This window comes from Tyto alba, unplaced genomic scaffold (genome assembly GCF_018691265.1).
Source record: "Tyto alba isolate M040663 unplaced genomic scaffold, T.alba_DEE_v4.0 Super-Scaffold_6, whole genome shotgun sequence".
Taxonomy (NCBI): Eukaryota; Metazoa; Chordata; class Aves; order Strigiformes; family Tytonidae; genus Tyto; species Tyto alba.
In genome coordinates, this window is record NW_024881327.1 from 55,714,424 (window position 1) to 55,739,011 (window position 24,588).

At 62.2% G+C, this 24,588-nt stretch overlaps 2 protein-coding genes across 7 annotated transcripts; one reads left to right on the forward strand and one right to left on the reverse strand.

Annotated features, from left to right (window-relative positions):
* The first annotated feature begins 747 nt into the window (after positions 1–747).
* LOC104367011 (polyadenylate-binding protein-interacting protein 2B) lies at positions 748–16,699 on the forward strand. Of its 6 annotated transcripts, none has more exons than XM_042807944.1 (5): positions 748–831; positions 8,097–8,260; positions 10,382–10,536; positions 14,689–14,865; positions 15,808–16,699. In XM_042807944.1, exons 3-5 carry the CDS (start codon positions 10,390–10,392, stop codon positions 15,862–15,864), a joined length of 381 nt encoding a protein of 126 aa, XP_042663878.1. In that variant the 5' UTR covers positions 748–831; positions 8,097–8,260; positions 10,382–10,389; the 3' UTR covers positions 15,865–16,699. The 6 variants fall into 6 exon arrangements, with proteins under 6 accessions (XP_042663878.1, XP_042663880.1, XP_042663877.1 ...); XM_042807943.1 differs by lacking the exon at positions 748–831 and adding an exon at positions 864–888; XM_042807945.1 differs by lacking the exon at positions 748–831 and adding an exon at positions 1,496–1,522.
* A 2,068-nt stretch (positions 16,700–18,767) lies between these two features.
* Positions 18,768–21,664, reverse strand: LOC116961794 (N-acetyl-D-glucosamine kinase). The gene is made up of 10 exons (XM_042807942.1): positions 21,619–21,664; positions 21,102–21,186; positions 20,756–20,854; positions 20,485–20,626; positions 20,281–20,391; positions 20,046–20,158; positions 19,674–19,761; positions 19,345–19,442; positions 19,170–19,248; positions 18,768–19,056 (listed from the first exon to the last, which is right to left on the reverse strand). Exons 1-10 carry the CDS (start codon positions 21,645–21,647, stop codon positions 18,869–18,871), a joined length of 1,032 nt encoding a protein of 343 aa, XP_042663876.1. The 5' UTR covers positions 21,648–21,664; the 3' UTR covers positions 18,768–18,868.
* Positions 21,665–24,588: the final 2,924 nt, after the last annotated feature.

A 24,588-nucleotide genomic window follows, 5' to 3' on the forward strand; every position in this document is an offset into this window, starting at 1 on the left:
GGGGTACGGCGGTGCGGGTCGTGTCCCCCCCCCTCGGTGCTCCCCCCCACTTTGGGGGTGCAGGGTTGGGTGTCGTGTGTGCCCGTGTCGTCGTTGTCGTCCCCCCCCCCGGAGGTGCCCCCCAAAATTAGGGGTGCGGCACTGGGTCCCCCTGCGCTGGGTGCCCCCCCCCAGGGGTCCCCAACACTGGGGGGCAGAGCCGGGTGCCCCCCACCCCCCGCGAGCCACGCGGCGGCCACGTGACAACCCCCCCCCCCCCCGGTGCTCGGGTCGCGGGGAATCCCCCGCCCCCTCCGTGTGTTTACATCAATCCGCCAATCCGCGGCTCTCTAGCAGCGCGCCCGTGAGGCGGGGCGACCGGCTTGCGACGCCCCTTCCCATTGGGCCCTTTGCCCGCCAATCAGCATCGGGGCGAAGGAGGGGCGGGGGCGATGTGCTTATTGACAGGGCGGTCGGCCACGCCCACCCCGCCACGTCCCCGCCCCCGCGCTCTGCCCGTCTGACCCCACGTGGGGGACGCGTGCGCCCGACCAATCCGACCGTTGCAGTTTAACCAATCCGGAGGTGGCTCTCAGCCGGCGGCGGAGTGGGTGGGACTAGGAGCTGGAGTGGCGGTGGCCTGGAGGAGTAGCCACAGCGCTCTCTCGCCCTCCCGCCCAACCAGGCTCAGCGCCGTGCGCGGGGAGGCGGGGACGCGCGGGTGGGTCTGGCCAATGGCGGGGGCCGTTTCTCGGCGGAGCGGGGCGGGTGGGCGTGTCCCCGCCGTGAGGGGGCCGGCGGCGGCGGAGGGCGGGCGGCCGTGGAGCGGCACCGGCCCGGCCAGGCCGGCAGGTACGGGCACGGGGGGGGGGGGGACACGCTGCCCGACGGGACCCCCGGCAGCCCGGGGTGAGCACCGAGAGTTTTGGGGGGGGAGGTGTGAGGCGGTGGGGTGTCCGGTGGGCGCTAGGCCGGGGCAGGCCCCGGTGCGAATCGAAGGCCCGTGGCCGCGCCCCGCAGCCAGCGCAGCCCTGAGGCTCCGGGGGGGGGGGGGGGGGGGGGGTGTGTGCAGCCGTTCTCCTGCCTCCCCGACCTTCGTTCCCCGCGGGACCCGGCTCCCAAATCCTCTCTGTGTGGTCACGCGTGGGGCGAGGCGAGGGGAGCGTGCCACAGGCCCACCCAGCGAGGCCGTGGGGTGGGGGGGGGGGGGTGGAAGATGGGCTTCTCTCTCCTCACCCTGCTCCATCCCGCGCCCTGGGCAGCGCAGGCTTTGCGTTTCGCAGCGGCTGGAAGCGGGTATCTCAAATGCCGTTTCTTAAAAACCTCTCCCGGGAGGCTCGGGATGCAGCACGGGTGGGTTTGGGCCGGGAGATCACCCCCCCCCCCCAGCCCTATTTACGGGGATACGGCACCGGCAGGCTCGGCACGGCGTAGCCGGCTCCTCGCATCTGCCCTTCAGATATTTTGTTACGTGCTGGCTCTTCAGGTTTCAGCCTGGCGTGCAGCAACAAGTCGGATATTGCTACAGGAGCGTCGCGGCCAGGTAGGGAAACTTCTCTTTGCGTCTGCCGGGGCGCACGCTGGGCTCTGCGTCGCTTTGGAGTGTGGCTGATCCTTTCTCCTCTCTTAGCCTTGGCCATAGCAGCCCCAGAAAGGCCTGTGTCAAGCCCTCACTTGCGTTTGGTCGGTTCCTAATAGCTTGAGACAAAAATGCTCATTATAATATTGTGCTGAAAGCGTTCACGTTTCCTTTCTGTGCAAAGAGGTCTGCAGTTTTTTCCCCCCCCCCCCCCCCTCTCTGAAGAGCTCCTGGGTGACAGGCTCAGCCCTTTTCCAGGCTGAGAAAGGAAGAGCCGGGTGTGTTGTGCGCGTGATGCACGCGTGGCCTTGCAGGATTCCCCACGAGAGAAGGGCAGAAAACACCAGGCGTGCACAGGTGGATAGTGTCTCGGAGTGCTCGGTGAGAGCCGGACTTTCACACGAACTTTCAGGTTTTGTTCTGGAAGCGAACGGCCGAGGAGGGAAGCGGGCTTGTTCCCCTCCTGTGAAGTTGCAGTTTGAGGCCGGCCGCGGGACGGTGAGGCGAGACCCTCGGCCGTTCACCTCCGGGTGATCCGTCACCCTCCAGGCTGGGCTGGCCGCCCCGCAGTCCCCTGGGGACCACGAGGAGAGCGGCCGTCCCCAGAGCTGTCAGCGCGCCGGCGTTAATTTGATCCGCGCCGGCGCTGTCAGCGCCTGAAATGCGGGCTGCCGAAAGGCAGCCGCCGGCCAGACCCGCTGTTGTTTGGTGTTGACAGGAGACGCGTTTCGTCGGGTTTTGGTGGCCTGGGGAGCGGTGCTGAGCCCCGGCAGCCCGCGCTCGGCCGAGGGAGGGAGCAGTGCCGGCCGGCTGCCGAGCCGCAGGCCTGAGCTCCCAAAACACGGGGCGGATCGCCACGTCTGCCTTAGCCCCCTCGCTTCCCCAGCCCCGCTCGGAATAAAATCCAGCGCCAGATCGGGCGAAGCCGGGGATGTGAGCGCAGGGCGCGTGCGGCAAGGTGCCTGGAAAGGTGCCTCCGGCGCGCGCAGATAAAAACACTCCTGGAAATCCGGAGAACCCTGTCAAAAAGCGTTCGGTTTGCTGCCCTGACCTCCATTGCTCCAGCAGAAATTACGCCGCTGGCTTTTTCCGTTCCTGCTCCTCTCTGCCTGCACCCCGGCAGGGTCCCTGCCTTGCCTCGGGAATATCCCACCACACATCCCTGGCAAGAGGGATCAAAACCTCCAATCAAGGAGGCTTTCCTTCCCAGAGCAGAGGTGGCTGCCCCTTCACGGGGAGCTGGAAGGTGTTGTTTGATGGATACTCTGTTTTGAAGTCTTGAAAAAAAAATGTCTATTATCAATTCCCTTAAAGAAATTACAGACTATTGCTGCTGACGGGCTCATGCGCCCTGCTGGTTGGCCATATCGCTGCTGCAGAATATTGCAGCGATAATCCTGGTGAGCAACAGGACCCGTTTGTGAGCTGTCAAGTGCAGAACGTGTCGTCTTTGCCTGAGATTAAAAGTAGCTCAATGAAGAGCAGTGTTTAGGATGAATTTGAAATTAGGTTTCTAAGTGTTTCTTGGACACAGCTCAAGAGCAGCGTTCGATGTTTCTGGCTCTTTCAAAATGACAGGGGGATGTGGCGGCACTTCGTTTTGTGCCTGAGCAAAGCGGGGGGGATTGTTCTTGTGGATGCAGATTAAAATAGTGCAGGATGAGATTATCCCCCGGATCGGAGATGGAAATAGGATGCAGTTCCTCAGCAACTGAGATAGCTGAAAATGGAAAGCTCCACATCTGCTGCAGGCTGTGAGCAGGGGCTGGCACCCCCCGCCCCCAGTAGCCAAGCAAGCATGAGAAGGGAGTACCAGGAGTCCAGCCTAACATTAGAAATCCAGACTAACCTGGAAGATTTAACATCCTCTAATTACAGAGGGCTGAAGACACTGGGGAGCAGTGGGTGACTCCCCCAGGTCTGCAGCAGCTCACCAGCTCAGCGCTTCAGCCTCAGTGGTAGGGAATAAAACCTGAAGCACCAGTGTAATAGGAAGGAGAAGCCTGGGGGGGGAAAAAAAAAAATACTTGAAAGTCTGTCAGGGTGGTGATAGAACGTGGGCTGGGCTGGAGCCAGATTGCAGCCTAGCAGAAAAAACAGACCCAGCCATGCCGGGTTCCCCGGTGAGACCTGGCTGGAAGCAGAGAGGAGGGAACATCGCAGGTGCCATGCGGGGCAGCTGGCTACTGGAAAAATCTACACAGCTGGGAGATAAAAAGTGCAGCTTGGGACTCTGAAGTGCGGAGGCCTTATCTGCAAACGGAGATTAAAGGGAGGTAAGCTCCGTGTTTACTGCGCAAGGCGCAGGTAGTGAAGCTAGTGGAAGGAGCGAGGGCGTTGGAAGTGGGGCTGAACCAGACCGACCTGTGGAGCGTGAGAAGTACCTGTGCGAGCTGAAATGGGAGAATCTGCTCTCTTGGGAAACGAGGCTAACGAGCTGCCCTTCTCTAATTGCTGCTTCAGAGGAGTTGAGAGGTGGCCAGCAAAAACAGCCAGCCCTTTTCTCTCCTCCCTGCCCCAGTGCTGCCCAGGCACGGATCAGTCCTGGGCTTCTGGTTGAGGACCTGAAACCAGTTCACTTATGCTCCGGTCTGCCTCTTCTGTGGGAAGTGTTTCTGCACCGGTCGAGGGCAAAAAATAGTGGGTTTATTTTTATGAAAGTTCTGCAAGTTGAAATGTGAGTGTTAAACCCAAAGTGCAGCAGAGGCTCGAGGGTGCAGCGCTGACCTCTCCCCTTCCCCCGTGGAGCCAGCCCTCGCAAACCCCGCCGTGCTCCTGAGCGCTCGCAGGGCAGGCGGGACAGAGGGCAGCCCTGAAAGTGCACAGAGAAAGAAGAGCTCAGGTTTGGGTTTTTTTTTTTTGTGTTTGTTTGTTTGTTTGGTTTTTGTTTGTTTTGGGGTTTTTTTTTCTAAATTCTGGGGTGCACTGGGTGGGTTTCCCTGCTGAACCACCAGCCCATCTTGCAAACGCAACGATTCCCAAAGCTATTTATAGAGCTGGGAGCCCTGGCCGGCCGGCCTCTTCCATCACGTAACCCGGCGCTCCCCGCCGAAGCAGCCTCCGCCGAGGTTTTGGCTCTGGCTGCGCCAGCCTGGGAGGGTAAAGAGGACCATATGTCCCTCGCCTTGAGCCAGGCGCGCAGCTGCGCTCGGTTCTCCGTCTGGTGCTGGCTTGTTAACTCTTTGGGGGCGAAGGGGAGGAACGGGGGGGCTCACGCCACGCTTGGCTGAAGGAAGGGATGCTCTCGCAGAGGCAGAAACCAGCCCGAAGTGGGACTCGTGAAGGGCCTGGCCTCCCGGGAGCTCCTCAGTCCTGCTGTGACTGACCTTGATTTGCTCTGCCGTGCGTTCTCCTGAATTGGGTAAGGAAACGGTCTAACGGCCTGCCTGGAAAGAGCGGATAACCGGACGTGTAATTCTGGGATGTTGAAGTGCGTTATTCAGATTATTAATAACTCGCCTTCGAGATCGGCTTGCTTCCCTGCCGCTCCGACTGCCCTGCCCTGCATTATCTCCTCCTCTGCATCAGGCTCTCGCCTCCCGCGCTCCTCTTGCAGCGCGGCGGGTCCCTACGCCTTTGCCCTCGCTGTCCTCTCGCTCCCCTCTCTCATCCTCATCTCCCTCGGGGTCAGCCACCCCCCTTTTACACCCCGCTTGGGTGCCGCCTGCCCTAAGGAATCCTTCCCCACCTTCTTCAGTCTCGCCTCCGCGAAACTTCTGCCCTTCTCACATCAAATGTCTCAACAGGGTGACGAGGGGCACCCTGCCCTCGCTCTGCTTTGTCACCCTGCGGAGCGGGAGCCCGCCGGGACGGGGCAGCCCGGTCGGCCCGGGCAGCGCGTCTCGCGCAGCACGGCCCCCCTCCGCCTCGGCGAGGCTGGCGCCGGCGCGGTGCCCCGGGGGACCAGGGCAGGGAGAGGGGCAAGGGGGTAGGCAGCTGTGGCACGTGTGTCCGCTGCTGCCGAAGGGATCAGGCGAGGGGCTGGGGACCGAGGGAACAGCGCTGAGCCGCCGCTAACTCCTGCCTCCTGCTTCTCGCCCTTGGCCTCGGAGGGCAGGTAACGCGCTCAGCCCCGCAGCGGCAGGGCTGGACGGTGCCCAGCCTTGTGCCCGGAGCACGGTGCCATCTCTGCGCAGCAGCACGGAGAGGGGGGGGGGGGGCTGAGGGACCACGTCCACGCAGAAACGTGGAGGTCTCCTCCAAAAAAGAAAAAAAGTCCATCCCCTTTAGATGCCGCCGGCGTTGGGATGGGGATAGCGCGTTGGCATCTTCCTGCGGCAGCCGCGCGGGTTCGTTTGCCCTCGGATGCCTCGGTCGCTCGTGCTAATTTGCACTGGTGATTATTTCCAACTTCAGGGACCCAGGACTGCCTGGTAGCCCTGGCTGGGGTTGGATCCTGCAAAATCTGTGCCTTTGAAGCACCGCGCTTTTAAGCGTCGCCCAAATACCAAACAGGGCCTGAATTTCTCTTTTCCCACCTCGTGCTGTCCTGTACCTTCTCCAAAGGCAAACCTGCCTTGCCAGGCTGCTGATCCAGCCCTGGGCGAGTGTGGGAGCATTACGGGTGGTGATGATGCTGTTTGTGAAGACAGGGGCCTCCCAGGCTGCCTCCCTGCCTTGCAGGCGCAGCTCCTCGGGATCTGCCGTGCTCCAGCTCGGGACGTGCAGCGCTCAGGAGATGGGTTGTGTGCCCTGGATGCATTTTCCGAGCATTCAGTCCCCAGGTTGAAGATTAATTTTTCTCCTTTTTTTTTTTTTTTAAATCTACTTAATTTTCCAGGGGAAAGGAAAAACAAAACCAAGAAGCCTTCGTTATAAGAAAGCAGATTTTTAAATTTCTTTTAGTTTTAATGGAGAGCCATGTCTCAGAGCAGTAAGCTTGCTGCAGCGCCTCAGCGATATATCAAAATTACCTTGGCTCTGGGCGTACTTGGTAGAGCATCAACAGGCTGACGGTTACAGCGCTGCTCCAGTGACTCAGATAAATAACACGCAGACCAAAACATACATTGAGCCTGGCTTGGCCAGACTGGAAAATACACTCTCGGGAGGTGCTTTTCCAGGCAGGGATGGCTCTGCACGGCCGGGGCTGCTGTGAGGGACTGCTGGCATGCTCCGAGCAGCAGCTGATAGGGGAAAACCACGACCTTGAGTCCTTCAGACCCGGCTGTGACAGATGGGAGATAAAAAACCACGTTGGTTGGGTTTGGTTTTTCCCTTTCGTGTTTGGGCTACTGAAGCAGTACCTCACGTAGGTCGCTCCCGTGCTGCCGCTGTCTGTGTGCGTACCTCTGCCCCTGGGTACCCGCCGCTGTATCAGCCAGCACCGACAGGAGATTTGGGCGTCTGTCTCCCTGTTTGGTGAGTTTTTTCACCCAGAATATTCCCAGTGGATGCACAGGCGGGGAGCCCCTGCTGCTTGCTGCCTGCTGGTTCTCCCAGCAAAGCGCAGGGGCATGGCTCTGCGGGTGGGCTCCCATCTCGCTCCGTGACACTTCAGTGTCACCCAGCTCCCTTTCTGAGCAGAAACCTCTGGCTCCAGCAGGCAGGGGACAGCTCAGGAAGCTTTGGGATGGCTTAAATCTAACAGAAGAGGTGGGAGTAGTGTGGTAGGGAAATGGGTGTGATAACAGCGGTGAAATAACTTCCACAGTCAGTGTGGGGGGCACGGAGTGGGGCTGGGAATGGGGCTGTGGACACCTGTGTGTTTATAAAAATGAAGGGGGAGGGGAGAAAAAAAAAAAAAAAAACAGACCTGTTGGTGACAGAGTAAACAAGTGACATGGACCGTGACGTGGAGGCACAAATGCTTCCTGCGGTCTGATTTTGGGACGCAGCAGTTGTGTTCACACAGCCCGGGGAGCACGGCAGCTGGTGCCCGGTGTGCCGGGGCTGCTCTCCCCCCGGGTCCCGGCTCCCCCCCGGCCCCCCCTCGGGCTGGTGGAAGCTGAAATCGGGAAGCCGGGCTCGCTCAGCCGGCGTCTCCAGACCCTGCCTGCCCCAGGGAGCCCTTGGGTTTGCTCTGCGGGGCTGCAGGCTCTGCGGGGTTTGGGGATGCTGGCAGCGCTCGGGGCTGCCCCGCTGTTGCGATCTGTTTGTGCTGAGAGCTGCTGCCTTTTGCTGCTCCACCGGCTGCTTGAAAAACCTGTCCTGCCGACGGGAACCGCGATGAAAGTCCTCCTGCTGCCTTACAAACCTGGAAGGGAAGCTAGACGCAAGCCGTCCCTTTCATGTCTCTGTTCCCAAACCACAGCACGCCGCCCTCCTCTGCTTCTCCTCCACCCGTGGCTCCCCACGGCCGTGCCGTGGGTCCTGGGTCACCCACGCCAAACACTCGGGGAAAAACCCCCTTTGCTGGTCAGAAAGAGCTGCAAAGCGCTGCCAAGAGCCGGCACCATGGGAGCGAGGTCTCTTTGCAGCCGGATTAGCAAGGAGTGTGAAGTCTTGGGGAAGAGGAAGCTTTTTTTTTTTTTTTTTTTTAAGCATAAAATTAAACATTCAAAAAAACCTTCCCTCCTCTCTTGTGCTGCTTCTCCAGCGAAGCCGTTCTCTGCAGTGGCTGGTAGGGAGCCACCGGACCAGCGCAGGCACCTCGCTCCGTCCCTGGGCAGCAGCTGCCTGCTCGGCGCCAGGGCAGCGGGAGGACTTTCGGTTCGACCCAGCACCGCTCCCGCCCGCGCAGAGGACCCGGCTCTGGACGCCGTACGTAAAAACTGTGAACCCCACCAGCTCCTCAAAACTCCCAGGCCCATGAGCTCCGGGCTCTGCCTGTACCAGCAGCTGTGCTGGTGGTGTGAGAAGCAAGCAGGGAAGGAAGGAGAGCTCCCCCATCCAAACTTTTCGTGCTTTTTCGCTTGCTTTGCAGCTCTGTTCCCCTTCCCGCCTGCCCTGCGACTCCTGCCAGACCTGGGCTGTCGTCAATAAGTCTGGCTGATGGCGGGGGAGCTGCTGTGTTGGCTTTGGCACACTTCAAGTTCCTGTGCTTAACCCGGAGCCTTTCTCACTTCTCTGCAGATAACAGAGGCTGCTTCAGTGTGGCCTGGTTCTGTGTCCCGAGCCTGCAGGCAGCCTGACCACCTTGCTGCTCTTCCTTTTCTTTTTCCCCTTTTTTTTTTTCCCCCCAGGAGCAGCTGTGTTAAAGCTGTGCCGCTCTTGGGGACCCAAACGTGTCAGCACACAAGGGCTGAGCACCTTTGTTATTGGCGGGGATGCTTTTCAGAGAGTAACATGTGACAGCTGCCGTGTACTTCGGTGTGCTTGGGACTCCTCCCAAAAATGAGAATAATCTGCTTGGCCCCTAAACGCGGCTGCCTTTAACGAGTAACATGGGATCTCCGCTCCCGGGTGGTTGGAGCGGCTGCTGGGCTGCAGGTCTGACAGCAGCCCTGACCTGGATGGAGGCAGAAAAGACCGGGCTTCGGCGGGGGTGCTGCTTGCTCTCACAGCCTTGCAGGGCCTCGTGGACGCTCTGAGAGATCATCGAATTTGTTCTTCGTGTTCTTAAAATAACATTAGGCATACCTGGACCAGCCGTGGTGCCCATCACGCACTGTTCCCTGAAATTTCTGGGGAGAGGCTTGTCCCCCTGCAAAGGGCATTCGTTCCCACGGTCACTATCCCAACCTCAACCCCCTCCAATTCCAGTTGCTACTGCCGCAAAAGCCACAACCCCCTCTGTATCCACAAGGACAAAAGGCTGATTTTTCTGCAACCTCCCTCTGTACCTAAAGGGCTGTTGTGCGGGGCTCCCCAGCTCTCATCCTCCTCGAGACCAAACCAACCCGCTTCTCTTCTGCCAGGTCTTCCCAAGAAATCGTGTTTTCCAGCCCCTGCTCCTGCGGGATGCCCTCCAGTTCATCTCTGTGCCCCAGCGCTGCGCTGGAGCTGGGTCCAGCACAGTTCCAGATAAAACCTTTACCCGGGGAGAGTAAAACATACAGCTGGGATGTCCTTATGTGATGTTTGGACATTTTTCGTCAGGGTTGTGCTGGCCTTAATCCATGTTTCGCTATTCCGGAGGATTTTCCTATTGAATTACTGTCTCATTTATCTGTCTGTGTGTCCTTCCATCTGTCTGTGTGTCCTTCCCTCCATCTGCTCCTGGGGGCCTTTCAGAAATTGAGGTTTGGGACTCTGTAAGGTTTGTCTGGCTTCAGGCCACGCTACTGGGACTCTGAATGCCTGCTTTAGAAAAAGGCAGCCTTCGTGTCGCAAACCAACAGGCTTTTGCGAAATGCCCTCTAAAAATAAAGAAATTACAGCAGAGATAAAGGGACGCGAGCTGGCGTGCGTATGGTCTGCCAAAAAATTGGTTATTTTGGGGAAAGGGGCAACCTGGTTCTGTGGTGTTGGTGTGTTGACTGTAGTGGTAACCCAGTTGTGGTCTTTTGGTGTATTTTTGTGGCAGATTTCAAATAAATGTGGTGGATGGACAGGGTTTGGGGTGGCGGTGCTGTCCAAGCCCTGTTCACAACTTCTCCAGGAGCTGTTGGTCAGGTCACTCACTCCTTGCTCTAAGTCCAGACCAAGCACCATCAGCCTATCCCTGATGGGTCAAAACCTTGAAGAAATAAATGCTGCCACTGCCAGGGCGGTGTAGTGCTGCTTCCAGCACTCTCAGGGAGAGGAGAGGAGCCGGGAATAGCCCCATGCCTTGAAAAAAAGCAGCCTGGAAGCAGGCGGAGCTGTGTGCTGGAAGCCTTGAGCTGTCACCCATCAGCACGGCCGGTGGCGAGCGTCCCTCTGGGAGCTGGGTGGCTGGCGTGGGTCGGGAGGCACGGGGGTCCCCGGCAGCTCCCTCACCCCCCGTGTTTCTCTTCCCAGAGTCAGTAATGATGAATGGTTCCGACCTCGCCAGTACGACGGCGTCCAGTCCCAAATCCAAAGAGGACCAAGTAGTGAATGGCCACGATGAAAAGGAAAACAACCCCTTTGCAGAGTACATGTGGATGGAGAACGAAGAGGACTTCAACAGACAGGTGAGACCAGGAGGGTGGTGGCCAGCTCCGCGTTTCCACGGCTAAAATTGAGGGGAGGGAAAGGTTTCCTTTGATGGGCACCATGACGGGTGCGTGAGTCACAGCCGGCGCGGGCCCCGCACGGAGACGGTGGCTCAAGGGAAGAGTCATCCTGTTTATGTTGGATCTGTATGTAAGGACACGGGATGGATAGAGTCAGAAAAAAAAACACCTCCCCGTGCCTTTGACCCTCTCAGATCTTTCTCAGAGGGACGGCGATGGCACTGTCGTCTTCTCCTGTGCTTTGCTGTGGTAACTGAGACCTTCCCTTTCTGCGTGCTCAGCTGGAGGGAGGGGACCAGCATAAAAATCAGTGCTCGAAATTTGAGAGCATTCGTAGCCTAGCTATCTCAGCAGTGAGTTCCGGCAGGCAGCGCCTCTCGTTTCAGGTAGAAGTCTTAATTTCAGTGAAATGGTGCTGAGTACGCTCGGAGCAGCCGGACCACTTGGTCAGGGCCTTGGCCACGAGTTGCCGTGCCCGTAATGGCCAGCTGAGCTCTTGAGAGCTTCTGGTAGATTGTGCTGGGGCTTGGACAGCTCTTGCTTGTGGAATAACGATGCGACCCTGCGAGCTGGAGCAGAGGGAGCAGCCGCAGAGCATCCTCCTCGTGCTTCTGCTTTGGCTCGTCACCCAAACGCCAGGGCAGCACCAGGCAGCAGGGAAGAGCTCGCTGGTCCCTCCCGCCATCATCCCAGTAGCTGGAGGGAAGTCAGAGACCTTGAACTGGGCGAGGAGGGACCTTGCCCCTTTAGCTGGCTGAGCTCTGCAACAGGCAGAGAACCTGAAGTCTCCTGGACGCTTGTCCCCTCCCTGAAACGTCCGAGCACCCTCCCAGCACTGGGCTGTTGGGAGACAGGTAGGGAGGGGTCTGCTGGAGCTGCAGGCAGGCTGGGCAGGGGGATTCCATGTCCCCACCGCACCCCTGGTCACCAAAGGAGGATTTCATCAGCTTTACTGGTGTTCTCAGCAGAAAATCTCCATATGGTAATACTTAAGTCTCATTCCCACAGGAGGAAACTGCAGCCAGTCGCTGACAGTAACTCCTGGTGAGTGTGCAGCAGCCGCCTTGCACCGCCCCCCCCCCCCCCCCCCCCATCACACTAGCGATTGTTAGCACGCCGTGACTCAAGGCTTTTGTTTTATTTAATGACGCGATTAGGCAGCAGCCAGCCCCCACAAGCAGCTGCTGCCCCGATGGAAATGTGCGAGATTAATTAGTTAATGTCCGTAAAGCGCTGCCTTGATTAAAAGCCTGATGAAGGCAAAGTGCAAAAGCAAACCATGGTGCAGCTGGGTGCCCGAGGGAGCGTCCCGGGGCGGAGGGAAGCATGCGCTGGCAGAGGGAGGTGGAGGAGGGAGGAAAATGGAGCCAAGGCCTCAGGGCTTCCCTGTGCTGGGCGCTGTGTCACCGAGATACTCACCCCTGCTTTCCTGGTGTGCCAGCCCTTGCTTCTGCCCTTCCCAGCCCCTTAGCGATGCCCTGGGCGCTCAGCCCTTGGTCCAGCTCCCGGTGAAACTCTTGAGTGGGGGAAAATGGTTCAGTACAGAGGCTGGAGTCGCTCTTTAAGGGCTTTGAAGTCGGGGTGTCTGCTGGCGGGGTGCCGGCCGGGGGAGGGAGAGCCGTCCCGCGCCAGGATCTGTGTCGGTCGGAAGGCAGAAGCCGTCCTGGGGCTCGTGGGGCTGGGCTCGGGATGCTGCACCTCGTGTCTCTCGTCGGGCTGCCTTCTGCTCCGCGGCCTGAGCCGCTCCTGAGTGTCCCCCCCCCGGGAGAGGCCGAGCTGCCGGCGAGGGGGGGCACAGCGTGGGGGACGGCAGGCACGTCCCTTTCCGTGGCAATGGTGGCAGCTTCTCCCGCCTTCATGTGCACGCCCCGGTGGCTGGGGGGCTGCTGTAAGATCTGGGGCTGAGTCTTCCTCCAGACCCACTGGCTCTTCCTCAGCTTGCTGAAGCCACGCTGCTTCCTTGCCTCCCTCCGCAAAGGTTTTCTGCCGCCCAGGCCCTGAGCGAGGGGAACAGGCGGGTGTTTTCAGAAACCCACGAGCTGCTTGGCACGGTCCTCCCTTATTTATGCGAACGACGAACCTTTTCCCATGGAGCCAGCACGTCCCGGAGGGCAAAAAGGGAGTGGTGGGCTGTTGTGCTGAGAAGAAACTGTGCCGACAGCAGGTGAGGTCGGCGGAGAAGGACCTGGGGTGGGAGGTGACAGAGCTGCATTGAATACCACAGGAAGCCAAAGCAGAGCCCTGAGCAAATAATAAACCCTTTCTTTCCTAGCACAGGTTGTCACGGTGCAGTGCGAAGGAGCTGCGTGCTCCGAAAAGGCTGGGAAGGGAAACGAGGTGCTGCTGGGCTGTGGTTAGAGTACTCAGAGGAGAGGGAATATTCACCTGGGCTTGTAGTGTTGCGAGATGCACAAAGCTCTGGGCTCGCTCCGTCAGTGTGCAGGATCCCAGGGCAGTCACCTACCGGGCGAGCCAGCAGTCCCGGGGTGGGGTTTTTTTTTAAATATCCTGTCTTCATGTGCTAATGCTAGCATGTAGTTTCAAGCATGGCCTCTGGAATCCCGGTTGAGGACAGCGATGGGAAGTTTTGCCAGCGGTAAAGGGGATTTTCCCCTGAGCAGACCTGATTTCTAAGGCTGGTGGCAAGAAGCTCTCCAGCAGCTGAGGCCGGAGGCAGCATCTAAGGCTTGGTTCTTGTGAGAGAGCTTTTAACGCTCACGGAACGGTTTGGGTTGGAAGGGACCTTAAAGGATCACCCCGTCCTAAAAGTCATCTAGTCCTCACAAAGAGTTTTTTGGAGTGTGATTTAAAATGTAGCAGGGACTGGCTGTGAATAACCTGGAGGCGTGGTGGCTTTACCAGGGTCACCTTCCCAGGCTGCCTGTGACAGACGGGTCTCGGTAGCTGCCGTGCTGGGGCAGTGGGAGCCCAGCAGCCCACCAGTGGCAGGGGCTGCCAGCCCGTCCCCAGCTCAGGGGCTGGGTATGGGGCACGGTGCCAGGCAGAACTCCCCTTCTCCCCCTCCCGCCCCAGAAAGCCCGTTTTGGTTGTAGCTCCTGCTTGCTCGGAAAATGGAAGGATTTCAGCTTTTCGGAGCATTTTGTGGTTCACGGACTCCCCCGGCCCTCTCGGTTTCGATAGCAGCTGCTCAGCATCACGCCGCTCTCTGGCCGTCGCCCCGTCTGCTCGTTTTCTGGCGACCACGTGCCTGTTTAGCAGGAGGCCGGCGGCGGCGCGGGCTGCCCAGCTCGCTGCCTCCCTCGCTCTGCTCCAGCCAGCGTCCAGAGAAAACCGGCCTGGAAGGTGGGAGCAGCTGGTTAGCGCGGCCCGCTGACGGTACGCGCTTCCTCGGGGGTGAGGACGGGACCCCCAGCTCCCCCCTCATACCCGCCTCCTGCCTGAAGCGCACCCCTGCCTGAGCAGCTTTCTGCTCCAGGAGCCCGAGCCAAATCCCGTGGCTCTCCTCGGCCTCGGGAGGAGTTTTCCTGCAGCGGAGATGGCCTCACCCGCGGCGCGCTCGGCGGGAGCCGACTGCCACCCTGCGTCGGTGCCGGCAGAGCAGCGGTCGGCCGAGAGGGCTGAGCAGGGGTGATTTATCAAAGCGGAGCAGCCCGGGGAGCAAGGACGGTTGGCAGAGCTGCGGCAGCGCTCCGAGCACGCTCCCCCCAGCCCTGCTCCCCGCTTGTGATTTTATTAGCCATCCCTTTCGTTTTCCAGCGAGCTCCGCCGGAGCCTGCCAACCCGAGACCCCGTGCGTGCGCCGACGCAGCCGGGTGTCCCCTAAATCCTAATCCCCTTCCCTCCTGGATTCGCCTGGTGCCCTGAGCTCGCAGGCTGCATCCCCCCTCCCCGGGCATCCGCAGCGGCCGGGGAGCGACGCCCGAGCACGGCTTTGCTCCGCTCAAAAGACGCCGGTTTTTGTGCTCTGGCTACAGGCAAGTCGGCAAATCTAGGTTTCAGATACAGCCCTGGCTGTCCTGCGACGCTTCTGAAGCACGGCCAGGTGCCGAGGTGAGGCGGGGCACGTTGCAGACTCTCTCACCAGGTGGGGACAGCACGTGGGAAACACCAAGACGTTGGTACCTGTGACTAACAGGTCTCTCTGGGCAGGTGGAGGAGGAGCTGCAGGAGCAGGAGTTTCTCGACCGCTGCTTCCAGGAGATGCTGGAGGAAGAAGACCAGGACTGGTTCATTCCATCGCGGGACCTGCCCCAGGGCATGGGGCAGCTGCAGCAGCAGCTGAACGGGCTCTCGGTGGGCGACGGCCACAGTTCAGAGGACATCCTGGTAAGGACCTCGGGGAACAACGTGCTGTGAGGTCTGGCAAAAGAGCAGAGGACCCGTCCTGCGAAGCGGGGCTGGATTTCCTTGGGGGGTTTCCTGAGTGGCAGCGAGGTGTCGGTGCGAGAGCTGGTGATAATGCACGGGTGACGAGGCATTTTGGAGTTTTCTGCCAGGGTAGTTGTTTTAGCCACGCACATCCTAAAGGCAAAAGTACCCAGCTTTGCAGAACTCGCTCTCCAGAAGCCGTGGGATGGGGCTGCCCCTTGCACGTGAGCTGGGCTGCGGTCCTGGAGCAAGCCGGGTCCCTTCTTGCCTTTCGGGCAGTGTCGGGGTGTCCTGGGTGGGGCTGGAGAGGTACAGCAGGACCCACCAGGTCTGCTCCGGGGGTGCTGAGCACCCCGAGCCGATAGAGATTCATTTAGAGTGCTGAAAACCTGCTGGGTGGCTGGAGGAGCAGCGGTGCTATGGCAATGCCTGTTTTCACCCCTGAAAGCAGGAACATGCCTCAGGGCTGTGTGGACCAGCACGGAGGGGGGTTGTTCCGGCCGGGCCCCGCTGACTGTGTGTGTTAGCATGCGTGGGGCTAAACCAGCCGCTCGCCCCTCGCAGCACAGCCGCCGGAGCGAGCACAGGGAGAGGCAGAAAAAGCAGATTTTTGCCCCCCCCCCCCCCCCCATTAAAAACCTCAGCCCGGGAGGAGACCCTCCCGAGCTGGCGCTCGCTCAGCAGCATCCCGAGCGCTGCGGGTGCCTGCGAGGACACGAGGGCCAGGGCAGCCCCTTCCCACGCGTGAACATCCGTGGCAGCACCTTCAGCAAGTGGCCGAGGGCACGGGGGGGGGTGGGGGGTGGGGGGAGGGACCGTGGAGTGATGCTTAAAGGTAAGGGGGGTGCTGTCAGCATTTGGAGTGCTGACAGAGCCCCCCCCCTCCCTCTTCTCTTCCAGAGCAAAAGCAACTTGAATCCAGATGCCAAGGAGTTTGTGCCCGGCGTGAAGTACTGAGCATCAAGGCAGGCTTTGGAAAGACTGTCCCTGCTCCAGGGGAAGGTGCCGGGGGGGAAGGAGGGAGGGGATCGGCCCCCGGCTGGACTCTGCACCGTAGCAGAGTTGCTGCAACGTGGCGAAATCTTGCTCTACGCTTCGAGTACCTTTTTTTTTTTTTGGTTCTTATTTTTCCTTTTATTTTTTTTTTTTTTCGTTTTTTTCACACTCTTCTTTTGTATCGTCTATCACCTTTTTTTTTTTTGGCAGTTGTTGCTTTCTAGGACTCGCGGCCCTTAGGTCTGTCCTGGAGTCCAGCGCTCCCCCTGCTTCAGAGGCCCATTTTGACGCGTGCTTCAAACCTGCTAGTGGAAAAGTCATGTTTTCTTGTTTAAGTAGGAGTTGTAGGGATCCCCCTGCCCGCCTGCTCCCTCCCCAGAGGCAGCGAGCCTGGGCCGGGAGCCGCGCTGGCTTTCCCTGTTTCTGTTAAACAGGATTTCTTTCGCTAAAGGAAAGGTGAAGTGTAACAAGACTGTAAACCCTAAATTCCTCCAAGCAGCAGCCTGCCCCAGCTCTCCGATAGGTGCTGAACACTAACTCACACGCTTCTCTGCTGGTGGGTGAGAGTCCTGCCCACTTAACCGGTTGCAGGAGCTCTTGGTGGAGAGCAGACCCATCAGCCATCACCCCAGCCGTCCATCCCAAGGGGAGGGGCTGCTCCTACAAAACATCCTCTCCTTAAAGAATTTTTCCGCCCCCCCCCCCCCCAGTTCTTGAGTTTATCCAGCACTACGGGCTGCGGCTCTGAAGCACCTGTACCTTCATTTCTCATCAAAATAAACCCCAGAAAAATGGCGCAGAGCCTGTTCTCAGGCGTGGGGCAGCGGGGAGTCGGTGTCGAGCAGCCTCCCTGGGAGAAGGATCCTCTGTCGGGGTGAGTCCGGGCCCCGAGGAGCACCCACAGACGTAGAGAGAGCAGGGGGTGGGCAGCATACCCACATGCAGAGCCCTTGGCTGAGGCTCTGGTGGCGGGTGACGTTAGCCCAGGCCAAGCCTCCGGAGCAGCTGCTGGCGAGCAGGATCCGTGCCTGCGTGGGGTGAACTTGCTCTTGGGGGGGGGGACGACGACACCTCCTTCCCCCTCGGCAGGAGCTGCCCGGGCTTCAGCTCCCTAAACCGCAGCCCTGGGCGCTTCTGGGATTTTAAACGCTGCGCTTAGGGGGCTCCTGTGGAGAGCCAGGGGCAGAAATCTGTGCCCAGAGAAAGCCGCTCGGCGAGGCGCGCAGCCTGATGGTTAAAATACCGGCTGTAGCAGCGTGGGGGGGGGGGGGGGGGGGGGAGCTTCTGCCCCCCCCGTGTAAATCTCACGGATCCCCCAGGGGTTTGCAGAGGTGGAAGCCAAGGGCCACTCAAAAGCTCCGTCCCCCTCAGCCCGGCGGTGGGTGGTGGGTGGGCCCGGGGTTATACAGCGAGCAGGGGGGGGGGGGGGTTGGTTTGGGTTTTTTTTTCCCGATTTAACTCCATAACTCAGCAGCTCTCCCGCCTCCGGCTGCCTAGCTCCCACCCAGCCTGCTGAAGGTGCCCGTCTTCAATTTACCTGTTCCTGCCCAGAGGGATGGCTTGCTTTGGGTCGAGTTCTCCCGTTTCTCGGGTACAACCCGTGCCTTCAGCGCCTGCGCAGCCCCCCCCCCACCCCCGGGGGGGTTCCCCCCCCACGCCGGGGCCGTGCCCAGGGCTCTGCAGGACGTGGGGAAGGGCAGCTCCACGCTGGGAAAACTTTTGTAGGGGTAGCGCAGTTTCCCCCCACACACACACACACACCCTTTCTCTGGTTTCTATTTGATTTCTTACCCCCAAAAAAGAGAAAAAAACTACACCCCCCCCCCCCGACATGCTGTAAATTTCAGACAACGCATTATTAAAAATAAACTTTTGGAACTGAGCGCTGCAGGAGTCTTGCTTGGAGGAGGGGTGACTCCATCCAGCTCCTTGCAGGAGGCTCCTCGCCCCCACCAAGCCGGGGAGGGCAGCGACCGCCTCCACCGCCCCCCATTCTCCCCCCATTCTCCCTTCGCCTCAAGCAGGTTCAGGGGCAGCTCGAAGCTCCGGGGGGATTTTCCTCCTTCCTCCCCCCGCGGTGGTGGCACCCTTCCCCTCGGCTCCGCCGGCTTCCACCGAGGCCGGGGCTGAGCTTGGCCGTGGAGGAGGAAACAGCTCCCGTTTATGCCCGGTCAGGACCTCGGCACAGAGAAATTACAATTTATAAAGAATATATTTGAAAGCCAGGAGAGAGGATTCCCAGCAGGGGGGCCCGTCCAGCGTTCCTGGAAGGAGGGGGCAGCTTTTGGGTTTGTGCTCCAGGTCAGGCACAAGCCCTTGGCTGCCGGCTTCAAACAAAAAGAAGCCAAAAGAAGTTGGACGGGGCTGGGAGCACCCCGGGCTGGGGGCGGCACTGGGGGGGCTTTAAGGGCCCTTCCAGCCCAAACCAGGTTGTGATTTGATGAAAAAGGGCTTTTTCCACTTTTTCTTTCTTTTTTTTTTTTTTTTTTTTTCTTTTTTTTTTTTTTTTTTTTTTTTTTTTTTTCCCCCCTTTGAAATGAAGACCAGCCCCGGGGAAGCTCCCCTTGGCCAGGGCCGAACCTCGCCGTGCTCCCCGCAACCGACTTCACGCACCCTGGCTCTGCAAGCCCAAAAGCCTCCTCCTTCCTCCTTCCTCCTCTTCCTCTTCCTCCTCCCCAGCTTCCCCCCCCCCCCAGCACCACACCAGCAGGCTCACCCTCCTCAAGCACCAAAACGGGAACCTCCAAATTCTTTTTTTTTCTCCCATTTCCCAGCAGCCCCACCCCAGCCCAGCGCACCCCCCACCCAGCCACCATTTCCCCTCGGGCGGTGGAACCTTTTTATTGCCAAACTACAAAAAAAAAAAAAAAAAAAAAAATCCTCCTCTGCCGGCAGCCCCGCTGCCACGCACGGAGGGTCCCCCCACCCCCGGGGAGCGGGGAGCACGGGTGGGGGGGGGCCGTGGCTAGAAGACGTGGGTGTAGAAGACGTCCACGTTGCCGGCGTAGTCCAAGGGCAGAGTTTGGCCGACGCTGCGGGCGCCCAGGCGGGCCCCCCCCAGCGCCGAGGAGCGCTTCAGCTTCAGGAGGCTGAACCGGGAGAAGGGGCGGCCGGGGGCCTCCTCCCGCGCCCGCGCCAGCACCTGGATGAACCCTGCGGGGGGGGGGACACACACACACACACACACACCCCGCAGGGTTGGGGTTACAGGGGACCACAGGACCCCCACCCCCGCCACCAAACCCCCCCCCCACCCCTCCGCTCACCCGCCTGCATCCTCTCCCAGCTATTCCAGACGGAGCCCACGCAGACGATGGGCAGCCCCAGCTCCCCCAGGAACAGGCTCTGTGATGTGGGGGGGGGGGGGGCAAAGGGTGAGAGCTGGCACCGGGGCTCCCCCCCCCAACCCCACGTACCGCCCCCCTCCCCACCAGCTCTCACCCTGTCGATTTTGGGCAGCACGGCGACGACGTGGCGAGCCAGGACCTCGCCGGCTTTGTTGAAGATGTGGCAGCAGAGCGGGTCACCAGCCTGGGCGCCTCAGGGGGGGGGGACACACACGGAATGAGGACCCAGGACACCCCCCCCCCCCCCCCGCACCCGCTGGGGCTCACACCCAGCTCCCACAAACTGGGCTGGGGGGGGAGCAGCAGTGCAGCGTGGCTCCGGGGGTGGGAGACAGTCCCCAGGTGGGGAGCGAGGGCGGCAGGGACGGGTCACCCCCCCGGGGGTCTGGCCCCCCCCCTCTCCCGGGGAAGGGGCCCCCCTACCCTCCGCTAGTTTCTGGCAAAACCCCGCAAACTTGGACTTCTCGAAGGTGCGGTAGAGATGCGTCAGGAGGCCCATCCTGTCGGAGATCTGCAGTGCCCAGGGAGGGGGAAACACACACACACACACTGGTGAAGCCCTGCATCCCAGCTCCCTGCATGGGGGGGGGGACACACACACACAACCCCCTGCAGCCCCCCCAGGCTGCCACCACCCACCCCAGAGCCCCCCCCCCCAGACCCCACCAGCACCGCATGCAGCCCGGAGCCCCTTAGGGACCCCCACCATCCCACTGTGCAACCCAGAGCTCCCCAGCACACCCCCCCAGCCCCCCAGCCCCCCCCCCCAAGCCCTGGGACCCCCCCCAACAGCACCTGGAAGTAGTCGAACATGGCCAGCTTGACGTAGCCGACGTCGTGGGGTGGCACCTCCAGGTTGTCCATGCAGTCGAACACCATCTTCACGGCCTGATGAGCGATCCAGTACGCTGCGGGGAGGGGGGGGGTGGGAGTGTGGAGCCGGCTGAGACCCCCCCCCCCCCTCCCCAACCACTGCAGGCTGTGTGCGTGTGTGTCCCCCCCTCCCCAAACCCCCCCCCTGACACCTCACCGGAGCCTTCGTCACCCATCATGTGTCCCCAGCCGCCGCAGCCCGTCTCCGACCCGTCGGGGTTGATGAGTTTGCAGTTGGAGCCGGTACCCGAAATCAGGACGATGCCGCCTGCGGGGTCAGAGCCGGTCACACCCCCCCCCCCCCGTGTCCCCCACCACCACCACCTTCATGGGCCGGGGAGGGGGGGGAACTGTCCCCTACCACGGTCAGTGGCCGTAGCCATGGCCCCGACGGCGTCCGTGGTGACGTGGTAATGCCGGCTCAGGCGGGGGAAGCGCCGGTGCAGCTCCTCCGTCAGCGTGCCCGCCGCGTCCTTCTGCTCGCCCCCGCTCAGGGACAGCCCCTGCCCCGCACCCGAGGGTCCCCTGTCACCCCCGGGAGGGGGGGGACACGGAGCCGGAGCATCCCTGGGGAGGCTGCTGGTGCCGGTGGAGGAAGGGGGGGGACACCACACACACATACACACACTCACCAGCGAGCAGAGGGGGACGTGGGGGTCGACCCCCGCTTTGCTTTTGGCCTCGCTGACCATCCGCTCGATCCTCTCCACGCACTTCTCGGAGCCGATGAGCTGAGAGACGGCGGCGGGGGGGCGGGGGGGGGACACACACACACGCACGCTAAACCCCCCCACCCCCCCGGCTCCATCCCCGGGGGGGTCCCACACAGCCAAAAGCTTCGCCGACGGCCACCAGCACCTTCCCCGGTGGCCTCATCCCACCCAAGCGCCCTGGGAGCTTGGGGACAACCAAGGCCAGCCCCCCCCGCCGTGTCCCCCCCCGAGGGCTGGGTACGGGGGGGTCCCCCCCCCAGCTCACCCAGTGGTTCGTGCAGGGACCCTCCGTCTCGGCCAGGATCCGGCCATCTCCGGAGACCAGCACCACCCTGGAGTGGGTGCCCCCGCTGCGGAGAGAAGGGGGGGGGACACCCTGAGAGCAATACACCCCCCCCCCCCCCCAACACCCCCCAGTGCCAGGGGGGTGGGAGGACACGACACCCCCACTCAGCTCCGCACGTCCCCGGGGACCCCCTGCAGCACCTTGGGGGTGCTGGGGGGGGGCGCACCAGGGTGGGGGTCGCTGGACGGGGGGGGGGGGGGGGGGGGGGGGGGATGACCCCCCTCATTCCGCCCCACTGACCTGGGTCCCTGATCCCCCCCCCCCCCCCCCAGGCTGCGGGTACCCGGTGGAGGGAGGGGGGGGTGGGACAAGGGATGGGGGGCCCGGCCCGCAGCGCCCCCCCGGGTCTGGGGGCCCCCAAGGGAAATCGGGGCGCGGGGTGGGGGTTGTAGAGCCCCGTGGAACCCCCCCCTCCCCGCGGCGTGACCCCGCTCACCCCTCCACGCCGCCGAAGAGCGACGCCATCGCCGCCGGGACACGCCCCGCCCCGCCCGGCCCCTGGCCACGCCCCCCCAGCGCCGCGCCACGCCTCCCTGGGTCCTTGCCCCGCCCCTCCGCCCGCCCCGGGTCCTTGTGCCGCCCGTCCCGCGCCGTCCATCCCCGCCTCGCGGAGCCGCGGGGACCCCCGTGGGAAGGGGACGGGGGGTGAGCGCTCGTTCCGCGGGGGTCATACACTAATGCAGGGGGACGGGGTCATGCGGGACACAGCCCGGCGTGCCCACGCAGGACACAGCCCCGCGCACCTACTCGCGACACAACCTCCTCCCCCCACACACACAATATAGCCCCGCCCCGCACGCGCCCGGGACACAGACCCACGCACTCAGGACACAGCCCCACGCGTGCACCCACCTGCGACACAGCCACCCCCCACGCACCCACTCAGGACACACCCACGGCCCCAGACAGGCACCCACGCGTGACACAGCTCCACACATGCCCACACGCAGCCCCCTGCCCCCGGGATCTTGTCTCTGAACAAAAAGGGGGTTCCCCAAGCGCAGTCCCGTGGCGGGGGGAGTCCCCCCACTCCACCCACCCCCCTCACCCCCGGTCCCAGCAGTGGGGTTGGGGCTGGGGGACGTGTCTGTGGGCCGGGAGCCCCACGGCAGCTCGGTCCTCTGTCCCGCCGTGGGGACACAGGGTGAGGGGCTCGGCCCCCCCCCCCAGCAGCAGACACCCCTTCCCCTCGTTAGAGCCTGGCTAACGAGGGCGGGAGCAGCCGTCAGCTCCCACGGGCCCAGCTGAGGGGGGCGTCGTGACCCCTCTGTGGGTGACAGTGGGTGACAGCCCCGTGGCGGGGGCTGAGATGGGGGCGGTGGGGAATGGATGGATGGATGGATGGGGGGGGGGGCAGGAGGATGGACAGAGGGACGGATGGATGGATGGAGGGATGGATGGATGGATGGATGGATGGATGGATGGATGGATGGATGGACAGATGGACGGACGGACGGATGGATGGATGGATGGATGGATGGATGGATGGATGGATGGATGGATGGATGGATGGATGGATGGGGGCATGGATGGAGGGATGGATGGAGGGATGGATGGATGGACAGACGGATGGATGGATGGACGGATGGATGGATGGACGGATGGATGGATGGATGGATGGATGGATGGATGGAGGGAGGGATGGATGGATGGATGGATGGATGGAGGGATGGATGGATGGATGGAGGGATGGATGGATGGATGGATGGATGGAGGGATGGATGGATGGATGGATGGATGGATGGATGGATGGATGGATGGATGGATGGATGGATGGATGGATGGATGGATGGGGGGATGGAGGGATGGAGGGATGGGTGGCTGGAGAAGGCAAAAGGGCAGTGGGCTGGAGAGGTTGGGGAGTGGGTGGAGGGGCGGGTGGCTGAGCAGATGGGTGGGTGGGTGGGTGGGTGGACATGTCAGAATGGAAAGAGGAGGAGGGGGAAGATGGGGCAGGCAGGGGGGAGGGGAGGAAGGGGGTGTCACAAACTGGGGACACCGGGACAGTGACTGGGTGGAGGGGGGAGGTGGCCCAGTGCGGGCAGGGGACCAGTTCCGGGCAGGGGACCAGTTCCAGGCCAGGCCGGCCCCCCCCCCCCCCCCCCCCGCACGGCCCAGTGACATCGCTGCTGCTGGGGGTTCCCCAGACCTGGGGTGCTGGGATGGGGACCCCGGCGGAGCAGCCAGCGCAGGACTGGGGACAGGCCCCCCCCCCCCCAGCCAGCTCCAGCACTTCAGGGATTCCCCAGCACCCCCCTGTTGAGGGGGGCCCCTTGTCCACAGCAAGGACCCTCCTTCCCGGGGCTGGGGGGTGCCCCATGGCCATGGGGTGCTGCAGAGCAGGGCGGCCCAGAGCCTGTGGCCCCCCCAGCTCCGCATGGCTCAGGGGATGAAGATGCTCGGGGACATCCTCATCCTTCCCGAGTGTTTAGCAGAGTGGGAAGCCCCGAGGTGGGCCGGGGGGGGGGGGGGGGGTGTGGGGGTGGGGAGGTGGAGAGGGGGGGATGACCTGCAGATGGGACCCCCTAAGGCCAACAGCGGGTGCACGGAGCCCCCAGAGCACAGGGGAGCCCCCCCGAAAGTCCCCAAAGGTGGGGTGGAGAGGAGCGGCAGGGGAAGAGTTAAGCTGCAGTGTGTGTGTGTGTGTGTGTGTGTGTGTGTGTGTGTGTGTGCAGCCCCCCCAGCCCACCGCCCTAGTGCCCTCATTAAGTCCTGGTGGCACCAGACTGTCTGGGGACAGCGGGGACAGGGGACAGGGGACGGGACCCCGCCGCCTTTGTCTCACAACTGGTGGCAAAGTTTGAGGGGAGCCGGCGGCTGGCCGAGGGGCTGGGACCTGCGGGTGAGTCCGTGGGGTCCCACGGCGGGTGTCCCACGAGGGGACGGGACAGCGGTGGCCCCGCGTGGGCACGATGCCCCCCTCGGCGCCAGGGAGGGCGGCATCGGTGGGGTGATGCCGGGAGCACCCCGCCGGCATCCCACCGTCCCGCTTGGGGTCTGGCGGGCAAAGAGGCAGCAAATCCCCCCGCCGGCGCCTCCGCCGACCCCCTGGAGAAGTGGGGGTGCGGGAGCTGGGAATGCTCGAGGGGGACACCCCGCTCCCGCCAAACCCTCGGGGACCCCCGCCCGTGGGTGCCGGCTCGGGCGCGGGGAGGGCGAGCGAGGGCAGCGGGGCTGGGGGGGGAGGACGTGTACCTGCACCATCAGCTCGGGCGTCCCGGGGGTCCCGGGGTCACCGCTGGACCCGGCTTGGGAGGCAGAGGAGGGCGAGGCGGGAGGAAGGCCTGGCCGTGGTCCTCGGCGCCGGCGTGGAAGCGCCGATCTTGGAGGGGCTGCGAGATATTTTGGGGAGGGGGGGGGGGGTTCCGGATCCATCCCGCTGCCGGCGGGTTGGGAAATGGGCCGC